At 56.1% G+C, this 21,711-nt stretch overlaps 1 protein-coding gene across 6 annotated transcripts in view; it reads left to right on the top strand.

The window, feature by feature from the left end:
* The first annotated feature begins 7,134 nt into the window (after positions 1-7,134).
* The window catches only part of LOC110082805 (phospholipid-transporting ATPase ID), a 64,139-nt gene continuing 49,562 nt past the window's right edge, over positions 7,135-21,711 (top strand). For 2 of the 6 annotated variants that reach the window (XM_072993082.2, XM_072993080.2), the window contains exons 1-2: positions 7,135-7,329; positions 20,859-20,936. Coding sequence is in view for 4 of the 6 variants with exons in the window: in XM_072993080.2 (XP_072849181.2) it covers positions 20,894-20,936 (43 nt within the window). In the remaining 2 variants the exon portion in view is untranslated. Of the gene's footprint in view, positions 7,330-12,153; positions 12,635-20,528; positions 20,735-20,858; positions 20,937-21,711 lie in introns of those variants that run through there. The other 4 variants (XM_072993083.2, XM_072993084.2, XM_072993081.2 and 1 more) reach the window with 3 other exon arrangements.

The raw sequence follows: 21,711 nt of genomic DNA on the forward strand, positions 1-21,711 counted from the left end.
TCTTCTGCCTCTTGTCTCTTCCTGGGTGCACCTTCTGGCACATCTAAGCAAACAGGGCGGCAGCGGGGGGGGGAGAGGAGGAGGAGGCTGGTGGCCTCATCCAGACTCTCTCTCTCTCTCTCTCTCTGACCTTTCTACATTCCTGTGACCGGATGCCCTCCTGCCAGGGGCACCATCTCACCCTCGCCCTTCCCTGTCTTGCCTGTAGGGTTTTTCTCCGGGGACTCTTTGTTGCATGAGCAGCGAATGACCGACTCCCCGCTCTCAGCAGCGACAGCCGAGGGAGCTTCCGGAATCACTTCTTGGCTGGTCCTGAGCCGGTTTTAGTGACACTGCTGGGTGGTTTCTTTCTTTATTCACGGCGGGCACACCACCCTATGATTCATAAAGCTGATGGATAGTTTTTGCCCAGTAACAGCTGCATTCGAGAGCAGGTGAGCCGGCGAGCGCCCCGTCGTGCGTGACCCCCGTTGAAGGGGCACCGAGGAGGCTGACGGGGTGTGTGAGGCTGACCTCTTCGTCTCCCCGCTCGCAAAGGCCCCTCTTCTTCAGGTTCTGCCAGCTCCGGTCCGTAGCCTAGGAAGTGACTTCTGAGTGGCCCAGTTGCTTTTGTGACCTGGGGTGAGAGGGCACAATACTTCCCTGGGCTTTCCATCCTTTTTAAGAGGTTTGTTGTTTTCTTCTTTTTCCACTTCATACTCCTGGCATCCTTTGCTGCTGTTCCTTTCAGGGTCCCCAGAGGTTCTGAGAGCACTGTTCCTTTACTCTGGGAGGTGCGGAGGGTAAGCCCAAGAGTGGATCTGCATGGGATCCCGCTGCCACCCTGTGTGTGAACGAGGCGGGACGGTCGGTCCCATGTCCGTCCTGCTGAAGCCTTTTGTGCAGAGATTTCCTGCTGCTGTGTTGGGTTTCCTTGCCAGCTCCTGTTGGCAGTGAGGAGGGAGGAAACTGCTGGCCCTCCGGGTGGGAGAGGGCAGGGCCCTGCAGCTAATTTTAAACCTCTTACCAGCGGCTCCCCGCTTCTTGCAAGCGCCTCGTTCACAAGAGGAATTAGATCCCTCTGTGAAGGGTGAACAAGGAGTAAGCTCTCCAAAGGTGGAAAGATGTGGGTGGAACCCATTTAGAAAAGGGATTCCATGGGACGGTCGCTCTTGATGTTTTCTGGGAGTAGAAGACGTGCACCAACAGTTGGGAAGTGGGAGGGCGAGTTGGGATTAAAGGTGCTTGTGGGATGCCCCCCCCCCGCCCTGCCCTGCCCCACAAGACAAGAGCTGCAAGGCAGCCATCCTCCTCCCCACCCCAAAGAACTAACCCTTGTGCGAGGATGGGCAGCACTGGCGGGAACGGAGCCAGATTTCCCCCTTCAGCACCGCCACTTCTCCAAAGGCTCTCCCTCCCTCCTTCCTAGGGATCATGGGGGATGAAGGCTCAAAGGCAGCCTCGAGTGGGCTGCAACTGCCCACCCACGTGCCCTGGAACCCAGGAGCTGTTAAAAGCCCCCTGTGAAACCTGCAGGTCCCCCTCTGATTCTTCCATGCGTCTTTGGCTTTCTGCTTGCTGAGGTTTCTTGCCCGCATCACCTGACAAGCTTGGGGAAAGTTACAAGCTCAAAATGCCATCCATCTGCCGAATAAAGGTTGAGAGGAGATGCCAGCAGCCAGTGCTTGAGTAGCAAAGAGCCCTCCCCCCCTCCCGTGGCCTGTCCTGTTCCTGGGGGGGCACCTGCATGGGAGAAGAAGCCTTTTGAGCCAAGCGAGGTGTGTCCAAAATCCAAACCCAGGAACAGTCCCGGGTCCCACTGGCCCAACGGCAAGCAGCCAACGGGCAGGGAGTTTCCAAGCAGCGAAGTCCAGGCGGCCCAGTCGAGGTCGCAACACGGCTGGGAGTCACACTGGGAGCCAGGATTCGAGGGACGCTTTTCAGGCAGGAGGCGGCGCTCGGGAGGGACGTCGTTCCCAACCATCGTGCGGTCCAAAAGCCGAGGCTTGTGGTGCAGGGGAGAGGCTGGGGCCCTGCTCAGCACTCCGCCGCAGGTGCTCGGTCTCCCTGGGAGGAAGCGCTTCCCCTCAAGGGAGCCAAGAGTCCTCCCTTGCATTTGGGCAATTCGCCTGGGGTGGGTGGGGGCCCCAAGCCCCCCTCCCTTGTGCCTTAAGTAAGTCCTGTGCCTTTTGCATGGCCTAAGGAGGGCCTCCTCTTCTTCCTCTGCAGCAAAGGTGCTTCTACTTCAAGTTGCTTCCTTCTCACCCCAGATGGTTCAAGATCTGCAAGCCAGTCCAAGCCCGCCCCCCCCCCCAGGACAAACACACACACATCCACATCTGCTGGTTCTTCTTCATGGCCTCTGTGAATGCACACAATTGGGTTGCTATTTGCCTGCACAGGACCACTCGGAGGTTTCTAGAGCTTAAAGACTTGATTTTAGTGGGACGTTCCCCCGTGGAGCTCATGCTCCCCCCGCCAGAAGCCCCCTCAGTTCCTTTTAGCCACCGCTTAGGTTAGACCTATTTCGGAGAGAGCGACTGAGCATTTGCTGCGATCGGCAGTTGCTTCTTCTGTTATTTCAATCACCTTTTTGTTGGACGTTTCCCCTCTAAATTGATTTGTTCTACCTTCGATTCGATTCAGTTTCTTTTCGCTTTCCCCCATTTTTGCCGATTCCCCCCCTTTCCCCCATCTTCTCTCCAATTTTCCCTTGTCTTTATCCCCCCCACCGGCCTTTCAAGCGATGCATACTTTGTAATAACAAGATCCCGCTCACTGACAGCCACGGCTGTTGCCTTTTCTGTCTCGGGGAACAGCACCAAAAGCACTCTTCTCCCGAGTGTAAAAGGCTCACGAAGCCTGCACTTAAGCTGCGACTTCAGAAGCTGCAATCTTACCTTTGGGAGGAATCCCTCAATCCTCCTTTGGTCGCCATGGGCTTTGCACTGTCCCCAGATCATCAACCTGATCACCAAGAGCCTCCTAGATCGGTCTCTAGTCCAATGACTCCTTCTCCTCACCAAGCGGAGAAGTCGAAGTCTACCTCGAGACTGAAGTCGACATTGAGGACCTCAGCTCCATCAACTGAATCATCTAAAAAGAAAAAAAGATAAGACAGTTTGCTGTCCTCTGAAGATGCCCATGGCCACAGAGACTGGCGAAACGTTAGGAAGAACCACTTTCAGAACACGGCCAAGAAGCCCGAAAAACCCACAACAACCAAAAGATAAGACTACTTCTAAAAAAGCCTAAGAAATCATCCACAAATACAACCACCCCAATGGACACTTCCATCCCCAATTTTGGAGGAAAGGTCTAGAGACGCCTCGGGATCGATGCCAGACAGAGATGAACCACCTCTGCCTCCGGCTCCAGGCTCCTGCTTCCACTGGTAGCTTGTTGCCAACTATTGGCCTCTTTCCGGCTGACGTTCACTCCAGCCAGGCCTCGGCCCATTCCAGCCCTGCGTCATCAGGGCGGGCAATTCCGATTCAAATCTCAGGCTCAGACTCATCTCATCACTCCCCTCGAAAACATCGGACAAAGAGACGACACTTATCACCAGGGCAGTATGACTCTACACACAGAGATTACTATCACTACCCAGAATTTTCTCGGTATCAACCACAAGAAGATCTCAGAGATCAATAATACCAACAATATGATCCGTATTTCCCCCAAAGACTTACTGGAACAAATTTACACACCGAACTCAAGAGGGTCCGATATCCTTTGCCATATCCACCTTGATACTCACCTTCTGGGTCTCCATCACGACCTCGATGCTGACACCGTTCCCACTCATCGCACTCGACATCGACTCACCAGATCCCGCTTGCTACCAAGCCGGCCCTCGAGCGCACAACGTCATCATTGGAACAATCAGAATCTAAGCGTTCCAAGCATTCTTCTAAACATCCTCCCCCCTCAAAACACATCTCTATACGTTGCGACCACCTATAAGGGTCCTCGTCCTCCTGATACGGAAGGTTACTCTACAACCCAAGTACCTCCTGCTTCGCAACAGCCTTCTTCGACACACTTCTCCACATCAAAATCTCCACATCAATCTCCATGCTCTGAATCGTCCATATCGACCCAGGATGCGGCCTCTGATATTTCTCCAGAATCACCGTCCAATTTACCCACTCCAGCATCTGATGTAGCGGAAAGTCATCCCCCCCTCATCTTCAGAAGATTTTACCTCGTACTCCCAGCTAGTGATGAGGATGGCTAAGTCTCTACAATTAGACATCGAGGAACCACCACCTCCTAAACAAGACTTAGTTTTTGATGATATTAATCAAGAGAAGACACCTCCGCTTAGCCTTACCTTCATACCTGCTATGCTAGATTTGATTAAAGAATCTTGGGACAAGCCCTCTTCATCATTACAAATTTCAAGACGTGTGGAAAACCATTATAAAACTCATGGTCCGGACACTGCCTTTTTATCCAAACATCTGACACCGAATTCAATTACTGTATTGTAGAATCCAATCAATCGAGAGCTTGCAACAAATCATCAGTTGCACCTGTCGACCAGGAGGGAAGAAGAATCCGACGGATAACAACTGGATAGCTGTCAAGGTCGCAACTAACATTTACCTGCATGTAGATCATACTTCGCTAACCGGATAAGCGAAGCGTCCAGCCAGCAGGCGGAGCTCTTCCGTATAGTGCGCGACCTATCCGGAGTTGGTCCGGGAGATAGGCCTCCCCCTAGTTTTTCACCGGACCAATTTGCAGCATTTTTTAAATCTAAAGTGGAGGCCATCCGCCGGGAGCTCTCTCCTTTTTTGAATGCAGTGAATCGAGCTGAGATGTCCAGCGCTCCGTCTTGCCCGGTTATTTTTGACTCTTTCCAGCCGGTAACGCCTGACTCTGTGGCCAGGGTGCTTGACCGCTGTCAGGCCACCACCTCCTCCTTGGACCCTTGCCCGGCCTGGCTAATCAAAGCAGCCAGGCCGAAAGCAACTGAATGGGCCACAGCAATAATAAATGGGTCTTTCCTGGAGGGCAGGTTTCCGCCTGCCCTCAAGGAGACACTCATTAGGCCCATACGAAAGAAACCTAACTTGGCAGCGGACGAAATTGGCAACTATAGGCCCGTCGCCAATATTTCTTTCATGAGCAAAGTGGTGGAGAGGGTGGTGGCAGACCAGCTTCAGGCTCTCCTGGATGAAACAGATGCCCTGGATCCATTCCAGTCGGGCTTCAGGCCGCGTCACGGTACAGAGACGGCATTGGTCGCCCTGTATGATGACCTGCTGAGGGAGGCTGACAGGGGCAAAACGTCTCTGTTGGTCCTCCTCGATATTTCGGCGGCCTTTGATACCGTCGACCACGGTATCCTCCTGGGGAGACTCTCTGAGTTGGGAATCGGTGGCCTGGCGTTAGCCTGGCTCCGTTCCTTTTTGGAGGACCGTCCCCAGAGAGTTCAGCTTGGGGAGAGTATCTCAGCCCCGTGGAGCTCCAATTGTGGGGTTCCACAGGGGTCGATTATCTCCCCAATGCTATTTAACATCTACATGAGGCCGCTAGCTGGGGTCATCAGGGGGTGTGGAGCGTCGTGTCACCAGTATGCTGATGACACCCAGCTCTACATCTCCTTTTTACCAACTGCAGGTGATGCCGTCCTGTCCCTCCAGCGCTGCCTGGGGACCGTACTGGAATGGATGCAGGAGAATGGCCTGAGGCTGAACCCGGACAAGACGGAAGTCCTGAGGGTGGGGGCCCCCGTGGTTGGTGACTTGGTCGACTCTCTCTCATTTGGGGGGGGCGACCCTGGCTCCGGTGAGTGGGGTCCGCAGCTTGGGCATACACCTGGACCCGACGCTTACCATGGAAACACAGGTGGCGTCGGTGGTCCGTTCCGCCTTTTTCCATCTTTGGCGGATTGCCAGGCTGCGGCCCTATCTCGACACGGGGGCGCTCACTACCTTAGTGCATGCGCTTGTAATCTCAAGATTAGACCACTGCAACGCGCTCTACGTGGGGCTACCTTTGAGGCTGATACGGAAACTTCAGATGGTGCAGAATGCAGCAGCCAGACTTCTCACTGGAGGGAGAAAACACCATCATATCTCTCCCATCCTGGCTAGACTGCACTGGCTGCCCATCCGTTTCCGTATCGACTTCAAAGTTTTAATGCTTACATATAAGGCCCTATACGGTTTGGGACCTCGATATTTGGCGGAACGCCTTCACCCACCAAGTTCTACCCGGATCACCCGCACGAGCCAGGAGGTGAGGCTGAGGAGCCTGACGCCGAGGGAGGCCCGAAGGGAGAAGACACGAAACCGGGCCTTCTCGGCGGTGGCTCCTCACCTTTGGAACAATCTCCCTCCTGAGATTCGCGCGGCCCCTACCCTGGGTACATTTAAAACTCAGCTAAAAACATGGCTTTATGTTAAGGCCTTCCCTCCTGCCAGCATTTAATTTAATTTAATTTATCTTTCTTCTTTATCTATTATTTATGATTTATGTTATGTTTGTTAATTGATATTTTGAATTTATGTTGCTATAATTGTATTTATATTGTTGTTAGCCGCTCAGAGTGGTATAGATTTATCAGATGGGCGGGATATAAATCAAATAAATAAATAAATAAATAAATAAATAAATAAATAAATAAATAAATAAATAAATAAATAAATAAATAAATAAATAAACAAACAAACAAACAAACAAACAAACAAACAAACAAATAAGAAAGTTCGATATTCTGTGCAGCCCAGGATTGGCTGAATGGGATAGAAGAGAGCAGGAGATAGCTGAGGGCGACACTCATCCCTGGTCAGGATCAGCCCCCAAAACAGGCCAGGGATGTGGAACCGCACGGGGGTGGTGGTGTTTGCAATGTAGACCCTGCCCCCCCCCCCCCAGGTGCAACAGCCGACTCAATTTCAGGGCACCGTTCTTCAAACAGGGCTGCTCAGTCGGCCTTTTGCTTGCAAGCACAGCTCTCGGCCTGGCGGGGGGGGGGGGGCTTTTTAGGTGCAGGTGAGGGACCTCTTCTGAGGATTGCACCTGATTCAAAGGCAAGTCCAACGTTCAAGTGCTCTTATTTGTTCAGCGCTACCCAGTGCCATGTCCCACCCCCAGAGACGGGAAGTTGATCTCACTCCCACCACCCCTCCGTTTCTCTCTCTCTCTCTCTGTTGGCTTGTCCTCATGTCCCTGGACTGTGCGCCCCAGTATCAGCCAGGCCCTTCTGGGATTTAATGGGCCTCCGGGCCACCAATGGATTACTGGCAGCGCCAACGGCTGAATCAAGAGCTTCGCGGGAGACAGGGAGGCTGGTGATCGGACGAGGAGACGAAAGGCGCGTCTCCGAATGACCAGGTAAGTTGGGGTTCTGATCAGCCCGCCAGCTTGGTGTGGCCCCCTTGGAGCCATGAAATGTTCCAGGGTCACAGAATGACCATTTCGACCCACCTGGAGTCTCTTTCTGCCTCTGTGGCATGTAGGGACCGCCTCACCCCTGGACATCCCCCATGCTCCCCCCCCGTGCCTCCTTTCCACACACCCAGGGGTCAGCGCTGGCACTGGAATCATCTGCATGCAGGTGACCCTGCCCAGGCCCCATCATCATCATCATCCCCTCCCATAAACCAGTTTGATCAGAGATGCAGACCAGTGGGTGGCCAAAGTTCCTGCTTCCACTGTAAGGCCAGTCCCTCTTGGCCTTGCACCAGCCCCCTCCCCCCTCCCCCAGTGGGAGAAAAGACGGATGGTGCTAAAAGAGAGAGCATGGATTTCAACATAGCCCAAAAAGTGCATTGAGGGCTGTTCCCCGATCCTCCAGCCCAAACAGATTAACGAAGGAATGCTGGCAACGTTCACAGCCGGGACAAGTAAAAGGTTTCTAAAAATTAAGGAAAACTTGGCTAACAGGAGTAAAATCCATAGAAACCACGCTAATATGAAACTGTAGGTATGGGGCTGGTGCAAGGGTAAAAATTCAAGAAGGAATCTTGTGGCACCTCAGGGGCTAACCCACTCATCACCCTCAAGCAAATGTGGTTCGTCTTTAAGGTGAGACGGGACACTCTCTTTGGGCTGAAATTTCAAGGGGAGTGTGTCTTTGTTTTTCTGCCACACTAGGCCAGAAATGGACAATGTTAGAGGCAGCCCATAATTGGAGCTGGCAGCATGTGAGCATTGGAGAGACGCAACTTGCTCCCTCCACCCCCCACCAAGCTGGGTGCTCCTTTGACCGACCTTGGAAGGATGGAGGGCTGAGTAAACCTTGAGCCGGTTCCCTGAACCCATCAGGATCCAATGCAGGTCATGAGCAGAGTTTTGACTGCAGTTTAACCCCACTGCTCACGAGGAAGAACGCCTTGGTCCTGGGAACGGCTGGAGGATAGAAGGGGCTGCCTTTGAGGGTGGACGATTCCTCTGATTCCTCCATGCTGGAGGTGTTCGAGCAGAGGCCGGGTGACCACCTGCCAGGGAGGCCTTTGCTCTGCCTCTCCAGCTTCAGCTGTGGGGTGTGCGTGGACCCTGCGCCCTCTCCCCCCAGGTTCCCTTCCTGTCCTTGATTTCCAATTCCTTCGTGGGCCATCTCTTAACACCCGGGTTTGATCTCCGCTTGTCGCACCAAAAACTTTTAGTTTGCTTCTAGAAAAAACCCCGTGGAGCCTTACGGCACCTGAAACCCGTAGAGGTTTGTTTGTTTGTTTGTTTGTTTGTTTGTTTGTTTATACCCCGCCTATCTGGTTATTTCAACCACTCTAGGCGGTTCTAATTGGCACAATGTTTCATGGTGTGTAGCGACTCTCTTGCGATCCGCGAAAGCTTGGGTTGAACAAAACGGTGGAGTCCTTTGGATACCACAGGGTTCCTGGGTGGTTCTGCTGCCACAGGCAGCCACGGACTCCCCTCCGGAGACAAGGCGAGGCCTCCTCCCTCTCGGTTCCAAAGGGGCCCCAAAGGGAGGGCTTCTAAGCAGGCAGTGAGAAGAAAGCAGGCATGGCACCACCTCCCAAGGATCTTTCCTGGGGAGGGTTGTTGTTTTTTTTTGGCGCCCTTCCCCCTTCTTGACTAGCAAGGCCTCCAACCATCCTGCCAGATCCATGCAGGGGGTCTCGTGTCCCGCGCTGGTTGGTGCCTGGAAGACAACGGCTGTGCTCAGCTGGGCCCGCTGGACTTTCTGCCAGGGGATCCCGGGAAGGCTGGTTTCCCCCCCACCCCACCCTCTGCCCTCTTGGTCAGCAGGAGCCCCTCTGCTTCACTCTGGCAGAGCCCGCCGAGCGCTTTTCCATGTTCCCAGCCAAGCTCTGTTTCCATTTTGAGAACGAGGGCCTGAGGCGTCCCTGGCAAGTAGCCCAAGGGGGCCAGTGGCCACATTTTTTGCCAGCAGGCCTTTGGTGTGGAGGAAAAGCTCTGCTCTCTGTCTCAGAGTCTGCCTGAGGGAAATGGGGCAAGGTGGCGGCTTCTGCCAGTTCCTAGAAACGCATCATCACCACCCCCAACCTCTTGGGCAATGGCTTGTGGTTGAGGCAGCCTCCGGGGAATATCCGTTATGTTTCTGTGGCAGAACTTTCCTGAGGAGAACCCAGGAACGAATGTCTGTGTCCATCGGCCGGTTGCGAAAGGTCAAGTGGAATAAAGAGGAGAGCCCTCGGCCTGTTGGCAGTCGGGGAAGGAAACTTTAAGTTGCGTTCACAGAATCCTAAGAGGCCCCTCAGAGGTCATCCAGCTCAACCCTCTGGTAAGGGAGGCCATCCAGTGCTAGGGGAAGACCCATCGTCCTCCACGTAGAAACTTCAGGCTAAAGAGCCCCCTCTCAGATCCCTCTGAAGGTGGGGAGGCTTGGACCAAGCTGATTGTGAAAGGCCAGGCAGAGAGCCCCCCCCCAAGAGAGAGAGAGAGAGCTCCCCCCCTTCCTCTGGCCGACAGCCCTGGCCAGCCACCAGTGTGGCAGGGAGACCCTCCCAGCCATGACGCCTGCCCTGCGTCCGGTCCTGGGCTCTCTCCCCTCCTCCGGGCAGCAGCAGCAGCAGCAGGGCGTGCCCAAGTGAAAGGGCCCTCGGTCTGAGGGTCTGAGCTCCGCAGCCTCCTTCCAGAAATGACCCTTCCAGCCAGACCAGAAGGCCCAGGGTGGGTGGGGTGGGGTGAGGGGAGGCCGGGGGAAAGCGCTTTGCGGAAGAGGAAGCTTCTTGCTAAACACGGTGAAGAAAGGAGGGCGGCCCGCCCTGTGGCCTGGGACGCCTCGTCTTCGCTTGAGGGGGAAGCGGAGGGCCCACCGCTCAGCCAGGCCAGCCGGGGCGCCAGCTGGGTGTTGGGGCTGCCTCGTTGCCTCCTGCCTTCTCGCAGGGGCCGGACCCCCTGCACACACTGGACGAGCCCTGGCGGGTCTCACTCTGCCCCAACAAAGTCTCCTCGGCCCCTTGAGGAGTTCCCCATGGGACCCGTGGGGCTGTAGCTTAGTCACACACACACACAGAGAGAGAGAGAGAGAGAGAGAGAGAGACTGGCAGAGGTGCCAGCCCCCCCCCCCCACTTCTTGAGAGCCACCTGGGCCTCCTGTCTTATTCTGCCCCCCCTTGCCCCCCCGTCTGTTGCTTGTTGCAGGGAGAATGCCTCTTCCATGCGCTCCTGCGGTGGCCCCTCTTCTCTGCCCGTGGACCTTCCCAGAGAACCGACGGGGGGGGGGGGGTCTGCTAGGCATGGCCTTGGGGGAGCAGAGGCAGACGGGAAACTTCCTCCCATTGAAACTGCTCCTTTGATGGAGGCCCCTTAAGGACACGCACACACATACACACACACCCCAGGAAGTAGGTTTTCCTGGACCCATTAGCCCCCCCCCCCCCGCAGGAAGTCCCTGCTGGCCCATGGTCTGCTGGGGCCTCCTCCTTGCCCTTTTCAAAGTTCCCCTCATGGCTGGGTGAGAGTGTCCTGAGCACGCACACACACACGCACACACACACGCACGCACGCACAGACACAAACAGGGCTTTCCGTTCCACACCCTGCTCCGCCTTTCATCTTCACTCTGGGGGATGATCTTGACCTATATAAGCTGGCTTTGGGGTGGCTGCCTTCTTTACAAGACTGGCTGAACCCTTGGGAAGGAGGTTCCTCCCACTTCCAGAAACAAGGACACATGGAGCCCCCCCCCCCCCGCATGAGCGCTGCTGTGGCAGAAACCTCCGTCTGCCCCCTCCCGCACCCCACCTCTGGGAGTCCCCCTTATGGTGTACATCTGTGAAAGCGGGACAGTGTAGAACTTTGACCGGGATGGGGGGTGGGGGTGGGGGTGGGAATAGACTCATTTGAAATATGGTGCTGGGGGAGAACTTTACCCAAATATTCCCCACCCACCCACCCCAAAAGCCACAGCACATTGCCACCTGGCTGCTGCTCGTAGGCAGATACCCGGGGCCACCGAAATGGGAGTCCTAGAGGAGATCAAGCCTGAACTTTTTTCTAAAAGCAAAAGCGACAGAACTGAGGCTGTCCTCCTTCAGGATCATCCCGAGAAGGAAGGATCCTCCGGCTTGCTGGCCGCTGCTCATCCGTTGGCCCTCAAGGCTTGACCCCTGGTGGGGAAGGGCACCCCATGGCGACAGTACAGGGCCGGTCTCTGTACTCATCCCTTCTCCCGTGTTTTCTCCTCTGTGTGGGGCATAAAAAGCAGCTCGGAGGGTGAGGACCACAGCCGCGCTGTCTAGAAATCTGGAAGCTGTGTTGAGGCCCAAGTGTTTCATGGAGAGCACGCGGTGCCTCATCTCCCAAAACAAACAGCTTGTGGGGAAGGGACGGGTGTTCGGTTTTGCTCCTGGGGAGGCCCGCGCGGGCAGCCGGATAAGTGCAAGGAGCTAGACCCTTTGGGGAAGAGAACTGCACGGCCGGGCAAGGATCGGAAACATCTCCGGTCTAGAAGTTCCAGAAACGTTCCAGAGGACCCTTAAGCGGCCGGGCGTCTCCCCAAAGCGGTTGCGATGCTTCTGGAGAGAGATTCTTCCAGGGAAAAGAGGATGCCCAGGCAGGCGGGAGTGGGCAAAGCAGAGCCGGGAAAGAGCCGGCCAGAAAGAAGGGGTTGGAAGCCCTCCGTGGAGGGAGGGGGGACCCCATGCCTCTCCTTCCTCCTGGTCCTCCTCCTCCACCCCCCCCCCGGGCTGGCATGTCGTCCCGCTCCTCCTTCGCGGGTTCTCGGCCTCCGTCGGTGCCCGGCAGCAGCCAGAGGGGCTCGGGGACTCAAAGTGGAAGCGCTTTTCGGTATCGGCAGGAAGCAGCGGGGAAGAAAAATGACAGCAGGGGCTGGCCGGGGGCCAAGACCACAGAGGAACACAAGGAGGAGGAGGAGGAGGCGAGGGCACTCCCGAGGAAGCGGTGCAGAGCCGACTTCGTGCTTGGGACGTCTCCACGGAGCCTGACTTTGCCCGGGGAAGGGCAGCCCCAGTCAAGACCGGCTGCCCGCTCGGGGCTGGGGCTGGGGCCGGGCCGGGCGCGGGCCGGTGGCCTTCCGTGGCGGCGCTCTCTCCCGCCTGCCCCGCTCGGAAGGCAAGAGGAACCCGGTTGGAGCCAAGGAGGGGCCAGCCCTGACCCGTCTGCCTGCCCCCCCACCCCCGTCGTCGGAAGGCGCGATGGAGGAGGAAGGCAGAGGGGCGGCTGCAGGGCGGGCAGGAAGCCGTCCAGGGTAAGAGGGACCCCCGTTGGGTCACGGGTTGAGCGCCCGGTCAGCTCCACAGGTTCCCCGACTGGCCCGGGAAGAGGAGGGGGGGCCGGGAAGGCCGGCTCCCAGGCACAAGGTTCGAGTCCACGCCCGCAGAGGGGATGGGGGAGGAAGCCGAGGGGCTCCCGAAGCCCCCGGGACCTTTTGGGGGACAACCCCCCCTCCCCGCAAAAGTTGGCGAGGCTGGTTTGGTCCCTTGGCCTCGCCGAGGTCTTGGCACCGCTGCAAAGAGCAGCCGGGCCCTCTCTTCCCCGAGGGGGGGGGGTGTTGTCAGAGGGAGAGAGCCCCTTGGCGCTGGAAGGAAAGCGAGTCCGTTTTGAGTGGTCTGTGAGTGGCTTCTGAGTCACGGGGGGCTCCGGAGGGGATTTCACACCCTTGCTGGCAAGAGGGTTCGAGGCCGCCCATCCTCCGCGCCCCCCCCCCCCCCGGTTATGGGCAGAAGGCCCGAGCGAGGGCCGCGCTGGAAAGCTCGGGGTGGGGCGGGCTGCTCCGAGGCTGGCGGCGGCCAGGGGCAAAACGGATCCGGTGTGTTTCCGGAGGGGGGTTTTTGCTGTTTTGCAACCCTGCTTCCTCAGGTGGGGCCAGCAGGTCTCCAAGGGCAAAGCCTCGCCAGAGGTGTGTTGCGTTGCCCGTCTGCTTAAGGTCCCAGGCGGAGAGGGTCCCGGCCTGCTTAGGCTCCCTTCCCTGATGACGTGACCCCCACCCACCTAACTTCTGGGAACTCCCCCCAGCCCAAAGGCTCCTCGCAGTCCAAAATGGGGCAGTCCAGCAGCTTAAACCCTTTGCAATCGTTGAACGAGTTTGTGCACTTTCCAGCAACACGTGCGGCAACCTGGGGAGGAAGAGCCGGTGAGGCAACCGGCTAAAAGCCCCGTTGAGCGGCAGCAGCAACCGGCTCCCCCCCCCCTTTGTCATCGACCGTTCGGTTCCTCAACCTGCCCGGTGGCGACACAGGAGCGCCCCAAAAGCTCCTCCAAGGGGGACGTCAGCAAAAGAGACCCGCTTGGCCGGCAGCTGCTTCTCCCGCAGCCACCTGGAAGCCTTCCACCGGGAAGCCGGCCGGCCCTTGGAGGGGGCGCTCGGGTGGGCTGTGCCTCCCAGGAGAGCGAGGGAGTTTGGCTTCAGTTTGCTTTTCCTAAGTGAAGGACGCCAGGACTATTTCCGAGCTTTGAGCCTGTCTCTAACGCCGTAATCAATCAGCCAGAATCCAGGGAGGTCCAAAAGATACTTGTTTATTTTCGGCTGAAAGCAGGCAAACAGACGCAAACTTCACACGCAGAAAACATGCGGAGAAGAAGCGCCCCCCCCCCCAATACAAGAAGTATACATTTTTATAAGGCAAAACATGGAAGAGGGGCTAAGGGAGCTGAGAGGAGGAGGAGGAGAAATGTAATTGGTAGGAAGTCTTGCAGATGTTCGGCTGTGAGCAATAATTCATGCCTCCCTGTCTGACCCCCCCCCCCGACTTCTACAAGGACAAATTTCCAATTTAGAAATACTTTAATTTTGAAGTGAAAGAAACGCAGAGGGACACCCCCTCCTCCCTTGTTCATTCTTTCCTGCTTAAGCAAAACCTTCATATAAACTGGTTTATACATTCATATAGCAAAGCAAGCTACAGAAAGCAAGATGGCCATGGTTAGGCTAGGATATATATTTTATATGTATTAATTTGACCCCTTCATAAGAATCTAACAAAGCTGCCTGTTGGTTCAGTGGAAAGAACTTGAGAATGGTTAAAAAAGAGACGGGGGTGGGGGTGGGAAATTCAGTGTATCAACAGCTGAAGGTGATGGTTTTGTCCTTCCAGGTCCAGGGCTGTCGATGTCCCTTTTTGTGGTGCCTGGCCTTGAATCCCTGGTGCATTCAGACAAGCCCCCCTCCATTTTTTCTGAGAGAGGAAACCCACCCCCGGTCTTTTGCACCACTGGGGGGGGGGCATCAGATACTGCATCCTCCTCCTTCTCCTCCTCCTCCTCTGCGCCTGGGAATGGCAGTATCTGATGGCAGTGGCCAAAGGAGACGGGTGAATATTTTTTAGCATCTTAGATTCATAGACTCATGGAGTTGGAAGGGGTCTTAAAGGCCATTGAGTCCACACACACCCCTCGCCTTGCTCAAGGCAGGGATCCTCCAACTCAGAGCAGATCTGACAGAGGGCTGTTGGATTTCCTCTTGAAGGCCTCCAGCGCTGCAGCACTCACCACCACCAGTTAGGGAAGTTTTTCCTAATATTCAGCTGAAATCAGGTTTCCTTATTTCAGCTGGTTTTTGAAGAATTCACCAACATTTTTGATTAAATTCCAAAACAGAGAGAGAGTGAAACAGGCAGATCTTCCTTCCTTCCCACTGCTGGACTATGAGGGGCAGAAAGGAGACCCTGGTGGGGCAGATCCTAGCAGCCCCCTTTCCCATCCCTCCCTCCCTCTAGCTGGGTTGTTGGCTGTCAGCCTCCCCCCACCCCCACCCTCACCGCAGAAGGCCATGAGTTGGTGCTGCCTTGGGAAATTATTTTGGGTGGCGGGGTGGAGGTTTTTTTTAATTAGGTAAAAAGAAACCCTTCCTACATGGAAAGAAATTTACAGTGGCAAGAAAATGTTTACACGTTTACCCTCTTTGATCAGCATGGGCGTGCAGCAGTAATTTTTCGGCACAATATTTCCTTCCTGAACGACGTCCAGGTTCAAACGGTTCTAAGGTTACAACAAACACATTAGAAAAGGGACAGAGAGCCAAGGCGAACCAAACATTTCCTGCTGTTCGGATCAGAATAAACTGACGAAACTTAACGTAAATGTCCTAAGAGAAGGGAAACGGGAACCAGCTGAACCCCAGGTCAGACTCACGAGGCCCAAGGGGATCGATCACCAGAAGGAAATCTACCTTCACCCTAAACGATGGGTGTTCCGGGTTGCCCTTTCCAGGCAGACAGGAAGCCCCCCCCCCCCGCCGGCTCCATGGGTTTCTTTCTTTCCCTCCCACCTTTGGCATCATCTTTTCTCCCCTCGCAGTATCCTCCCTGACAGTTTTCCACAAGGTTACTGTTTCTCACACGGCCTCCAACACCACTCCGGCTACGTCTGCCCTGTCTTTGGCCACGAGCCTCTGGCTTCCCTTGTCCCCTTTCCCCCAATTTCTCCACGAGTTTCTATTCAACTTCCTCCTTACATCTTCTGGCACAGAATCCTATGTGTGAGCCACCCACTCTGCCTCAGCGTCATCTTTAATTTCCCTTACTTAATTTTCTAACACACTCTTTTTTCTGTCATGAGTGTTGCTTATTTATTTGAAATATTTTTATGCCACCTTTCTTCTTAAAAATAACCCATTCTCTTCTGAAGTTAGAATGTTTGTCCGTCTTCCATTGCACCACAGAAACTCAGGCTGGAAAAAGTGCTGCAAAGTCATAATGGGCTTCTGAGCATGGCTGGAGTGCTTGTCTCTGACAGCCTGTAGAAAATGGACACGGGGATGGTCTTCCCTCAGCGGGAGGAGTGCAAGGGGCAAAGGGCCAGAAAGCCAGTAACACAGATGCGTATTCCGTCCTTTCCTCTCTCTTTGCTAATTTTGGCAGAATCCAAAACAAGCCCCCGCCAGGCCGGGCTCCTCCTCTTTCCCTTGGCGGCAGCCTCTCTCAGCTGAAAGCTCTCTTCCGAGAGGGAGTTGCTGTAGCTGAGGTGGGAGGAAGCTTCGAAGGAGCCTGGCCGATGGGGCTCCTTCTGGGGCACTTGCAATTCCAGGTACAGTGGGGTCTTGACTTAAGAACGGCTTGAGTTAAGAACATTTTGACTTAAGAACTGCTCTCATAGGAAAATATTGACTTGACTTACATACTTAGATTTGAGTTACAAACTGAAAAAAACCCACGTGGGAGGCAGGGAAAGTGCAAAATTTGAACTTTCAGTTAACTGTTGGCCAGTGAAAAGGGTGCCTGTCTGCTTCCTCACTCCTCCCAGCGTTTAGAGAGTGGGTTGGGAGACAGTCTTCAGACTGCCTGGTACTGCCTGGACTGTCTTTTCCCTGCCTTCCCTGAACCTTTCTTGACCTAAGAAAAAAAAGAAACAAAATATCCCCCTCTAGTGGTCGAAGGCAGAATAGCAGCTTCCCATTAGTTTCTATGGACGGAAAAGAGCAGATACGGATCAAATGGTTTTCAATGCATTCCTATGGGAAATGCAGATTTGACCTGAGAACTTTTTGACTTGAGAACCGCCTTCCAATACGGATTAAGTTCTCAAGTCAAGACCCCACTGTATCCCTTTCGGGCACCAAGCTCACCCTGACCCTCTCTCATCTGCTGGGGGCTTCCAGGACCCCCCCCCCCCCGGACTGGCACTGCCTACCAGCAGGCTGTGTTCTTGCCCAGGTCTGCCCTTTGGGCACCTCTTGCAAGATGGGCCTGGGGCCGGATGGGGGGGCGGGGGGAAACGCCTGGCCAGCCCTGCATGGGCAGACGTCCTTGCACAATGGAACAGCACGGTGGCTGCTTTTGCCAGATCTGCTGCACAGAGGCGGGGGTGGGGAAGTCTTCAGAAACCCGAGAAACACCTCCCCACACGGATGCTGCAGGGCTGGGTCCAGCTCTGACTGCAGGCCCCTTTTCACCCTCCCCCGAGAACGGCCTGCGTCCATGCTGACCTCCCCCCCCCCCGGACCGACACCCACAGCAGTGGCAGAGTGCCTGGGAACATGCTGGGTGGGGTGGGCATCGGATTTTCCTCCCTCGAAAGCCTTCCTGCCCCTCCGCTGCTCTGCAGACTCTGGACTGGTCATCCAGGGCCACCTCGGGTCACGGATGCGATGGCTCAACGGGCAAAGGACTCTGTGGGGCAGCCACGGTGGGCCAGCCCCTTTGGGGCGGAGTTGGGTTGTGGCCCCCTGAGCCACGTCTCCCCAGGGCTTTGGGAAGAAGCATCTCCAGTCCTGCCTGGGGATGATGCTGGGAAGGGCAGGGGGGCGGAGGGGAGAGATCAAAGCCAGGACCTTCTGCATGCTCAGCAGCTGGGCTCGGTTGCTCAGCAACCCCCGAGTCCCATCCCTTCCCCAGGGTGGAGGGGGGGTGCGTGAGGAGTCCAGAGCAGCTGAGGAGGTTCTGTCCCCCTTGAAAGTCATTTCTCACCCTCTTGGGCCTCCTCATCGCCTTCTTCAAGATGGAAGGTGGAGGGGCCCCCATTCAATATGCTTTTTTTTTAAAAAGCGAGAGCTTTAAACTTTAGAAAACCAGCTTGAAAATATCTCGCATAAAAATATTTAGAAAAATACAAGCCGAGAATAGCTTTAAACGCCCAGCAGACGCCCGATGCACTAAAGCTCTGATCTGCCCGGGGGGGGAACGGGACTGCCTAATCCAGAACTCAAAGGCTGGGAGCAGGCCAGCTGGGACCCTGGATATTCTCTCTCTCTCTCTCTCTCTCTCTCTCTCTCTCTCTCAAAACTGCCTTCAGTCTGCAGAAGCAATCCTTCAGGCTCAACATTCTTCATCATCCTTTGGGGGAAGCAGGCCGACAGTAAAAGGTATCTCAACAATCAGTTCCCAGGGAAACAGGTCTGTGGTGCTTTCCATAACAAAAGAAATTCTGGCAGGACCTGGTCAGCCCCCTCAGCCAAGGCCAAGCCGTCCCTCTGGCCACTGGACTCTCTTCTGTCCAAACTGGCCACCACACCTCGGACTCTCCGCCCACACCCGGATTCTCCTCCTGCCCCCCCCCACACTTTCTAAGATGTCCATCATGGGGATACTTCCTTCCCGGCCTATTTCCCAAGGGTAGGTGAAAATTTAATTTTGCCCTGCTAACAGTCATTTTGGGAACCACCACCCCGTCGTGTAGTGGAGAGAGTGATGGTTTAGGACTCTGGAGACCAGGGTTCGAATCCCTGCTCAGCCATGGAAGCTCTGACTCGGGGAGTAGGATGGGCGAAACCACTCCTTAAATGCCGCCCTTGCCTTGAAAGCCACTTGCCATAAGTCGGTTCCAACCTGAAGGCGCTGAACCACCAACCAACAGCCGTTTCTAATTACGTCCATAAAACACAGACCATTTGCATACGATTGAATTCCAGTGACTATAGCATCTCTAGTGGTGAAGATATGGCTTTGGGAGAGGCCCAAGCCCATGCAGAAGGGCACCAGGGCTGTCCGAATGATCTGCAGCTACCCATGCCGGGAGGGCATGTCCTCTGGCAACACCTTGAAGCGTTCAAAGAATGCAGCTTCTCCCTCTGTGTGTGTGTGTTTGTGTGAGGGGTTGGTTTCCATTCCTTGGGGGGGGGCCCTGTTGGCCCTTCCCTGGTCCCTTAGCTTGATGGTGACTGGCGTCAAGATTGTTGGGGGGGAGGGGAACCGGCCAAAGCAAATAAGCTTGGCCGTGGCCTGGTCTGTCTTCTGGAGCGAAGCACAGCCCACAGGACTCCCAGATAGGAAGGTCTGCCTGCGTCACATCTCTGGAACAGGGCCAGGTTGGCAGACAGGAGAGCTGTTGTGTAGAAGTCAGCCGGGGGTGGGGGTGGGGAGCAGAAGGGGGCCTCTCCTAAAAAGAAGAACATTTGGGGAAAAGCGTGGCTTCACCTGCAAGGTTGCCCCACCTTGGCCTCTGCCTTCCTTGCAGGAGGAAGAGAAGCGGGATGGGGGAGTGGGGGTGGGGAGAAGAGCAGGCCCGGCTGGCTGCCTGCTGGCACCTGGGTGAGGTGGTCCAGGGCTGGGTGGCTCTGAATGGCCACGTGGAGTGATGTAGCCTCACAAAAGGTGCTGATCCGTTTGTGCAAGCGCATCCTTGTGATTGCAGGCAGGGCTTCTAGGGCTGCGTTGAAATAGTTTGTGCATGTCACCTATGTTCAGAGACATTCAAAGAAAAAAAATGCATTTAAGTTGAGCCATGTGGGGAGGGGTAGAAGGCTCCCCTGCAGGCGCCCAGAGTTTTAAGGACCTCTTCTGGGCACAACCCACTGGCCCGGCTTCTGCCCTGTAAAGGTGCAGTCCATGGACGCGGAAGGTCAGCCGGGCAGCATCTAATTGCTCAGCTTCTCCTGTTACCCCACCCGCACCCCCACCCCCACCCCCACGGGGCGATGTTCTCCTGAGATAGAGGCGCAGGCGTGCTGTTCCTCGGTAACTCAGCACCCCGCGTCGGATGTAACAGTATAATCGTGATGGGCTCTGGATTTCTTTTGTCTCCCCGTTGCCTTCCTTCATCCCACCCTCCTTGGGAGTTCAGTGCTCACCAGGAATCCCAGGCGTGGCCTCTAGCCGACCGGGCGGCCCTTGCAGGCCCCCGGGGCTCAGTCTGGATCAGGACCCCAGCAGGGCCGGGAAGGGGGAAAGGACCTGAACGCGGGGCTCCCTGGGGCTGCTCATTCCCCCCAGAGGAGAGCAGGCCCGCTGGGGGCTGCCTGTGTGTGTGTGTTGTTTTTTTTCCTGAGTCTCACACCTCTGTGCCTTTGGAGCAGGTCCCTGCCCCGAGGCGCCTGCAGCCGCCCTACTTTTGGAGACGGGCAAGGTTGCCAGGGCAGAAAGGGGAGGGCGAGATGGGGGGGGAGACACACACTGAGAATGCAAGACAAAGGAGGGCCCGGGAGAGCCCCGGGGGGGGGGGGCGATGCCCGTTTCTGCTTCTGGTCCTGCTGCCCCCTTTCCTTCCTTCCTTCCCTCAAGGAGGAGGAGATGCCACCACCCACCTGGAGGCTGAGCCGAGTTCCTGCTGGGCTGTAGCCCTTCTCGGCCTTTGCCGGCCTGGCTGAATGGGCAAGTGGGTGGGTGGGGGGTCCCCTCCGGAGGCGGGGTTTCTTCTGCAAGCCTTTAGTTTCCTTTTCACTTCTCTCTCTCTCTCTCTCTCTCTCTCTCTCTCTCTGTGCGCTCCTGCAGGGGATGATGGCGCCGGGCCCCTTCCCTCTGTCCTGCCCTCTTCTTGATTCCGGCCCCTCCGTGGGCGCCCACCGAGCCCCTCGCGTGGCCTCTCCGCCCCGTGGCTGCCAAAGGGGAGAGAGTGGCAACGAGCCCGCGGCGCTGGCGGCATGCTGGCGGCCAGGTGTTCCGGGTAATCGTACCTGCCAGGTGAACCGTGTCGCTTGGTGAGGGCCGTTGCCAAGCCGGGTATAAGGAGAGAGAGAGAGACAGAGAGAGACGGTTCTCCCCCCCCCCCGCCCCGCCCCCAGTAAAAGCGCCTTTCTCTCTCTTTCTGCCCCCCCCCCACAGGAAGGCCAGCGCAGCCTGGTGAAGGCGGGGCCAGGATGCCGGGGTTGGAGTTGACACCTGGCGAGAAGCACGTGGCAGGTAAGCGATGGCCCCGCGTGGCTCGGACGGTGTGTGGACGCAGCCTCCCGGCGCCCTCCCTCTCCGCCCCGGCCCGCCGCCCACCTGCCCCCTCTGGCCCTCCGGTTACACGGGGACTCCAGGTGTCGTGCGAAGCAGGCAGGGCCTGGTGGGGAGGAGGGGGGGGAAGAGGGGCCCTTCTGCTCGGGGCAGCGGCAAGGTGGTGGTGGCGAAGGCTGTGTTGTCGCTAAGTCGTGCCCGACTCTTCGTGACCCCTTTATGGACCAGAGCACGCCGGGCCCTCCCGTCATCCACTCCCTCCCTGAGTTGGGTCAAAGTCATGCTGGTCGCTTCGATGACCCTGTCCAGCCATCTCGTCCTCTGTCAAAACCCCTTCCTCTTCTTGCCTTCACTCTTTTCCAGCATCAGGGGCTTTTCCAAGGAGTATTCTCTTCTCATGAGATGGCCAAAGGATTGGAGCCTCAGTTTCAGGATCTGTCCTTCCAGGGAGCAAGACCCCTCATTTCACCCGCTAGGAATTGCAGAGGGGGGGGAAGGGAGGGGGGACCATCCAGGCCAGCCCTTTCCAGCTAGACATAAACAGAGACTATAGGGAAAGGTAATTGTGTGTAATTCTCTCTCTCTCTCTCTCTGGGTGCGTTTCAGAATGCCGCCCCCCCCCGCCTGTGGGCTCTGATGGGCTCTCTGGCTGCTTCTGATATTTATTTATTTATTTACTTATTTATTAGGCAAGTCAGGTGAGGTCCTGCTTTGCAGGGAAATCTCCAGGACTGCA

Source organism: Pogona vitticeps, chromosome 2, assembly GCF_051106095.1.
Source record: "Pogona vitticeps strain Pit_001003342236 chromosome 2, PviZW2.1, whole genome shotgun sequence".
NCBI classification, from domain to species: domain Eukaryota; kingdom Metazoa; phylum Chordata; class Lepidosauria; order Squamata; family Agamidae; genus Pogona; species Pogona vitticeps.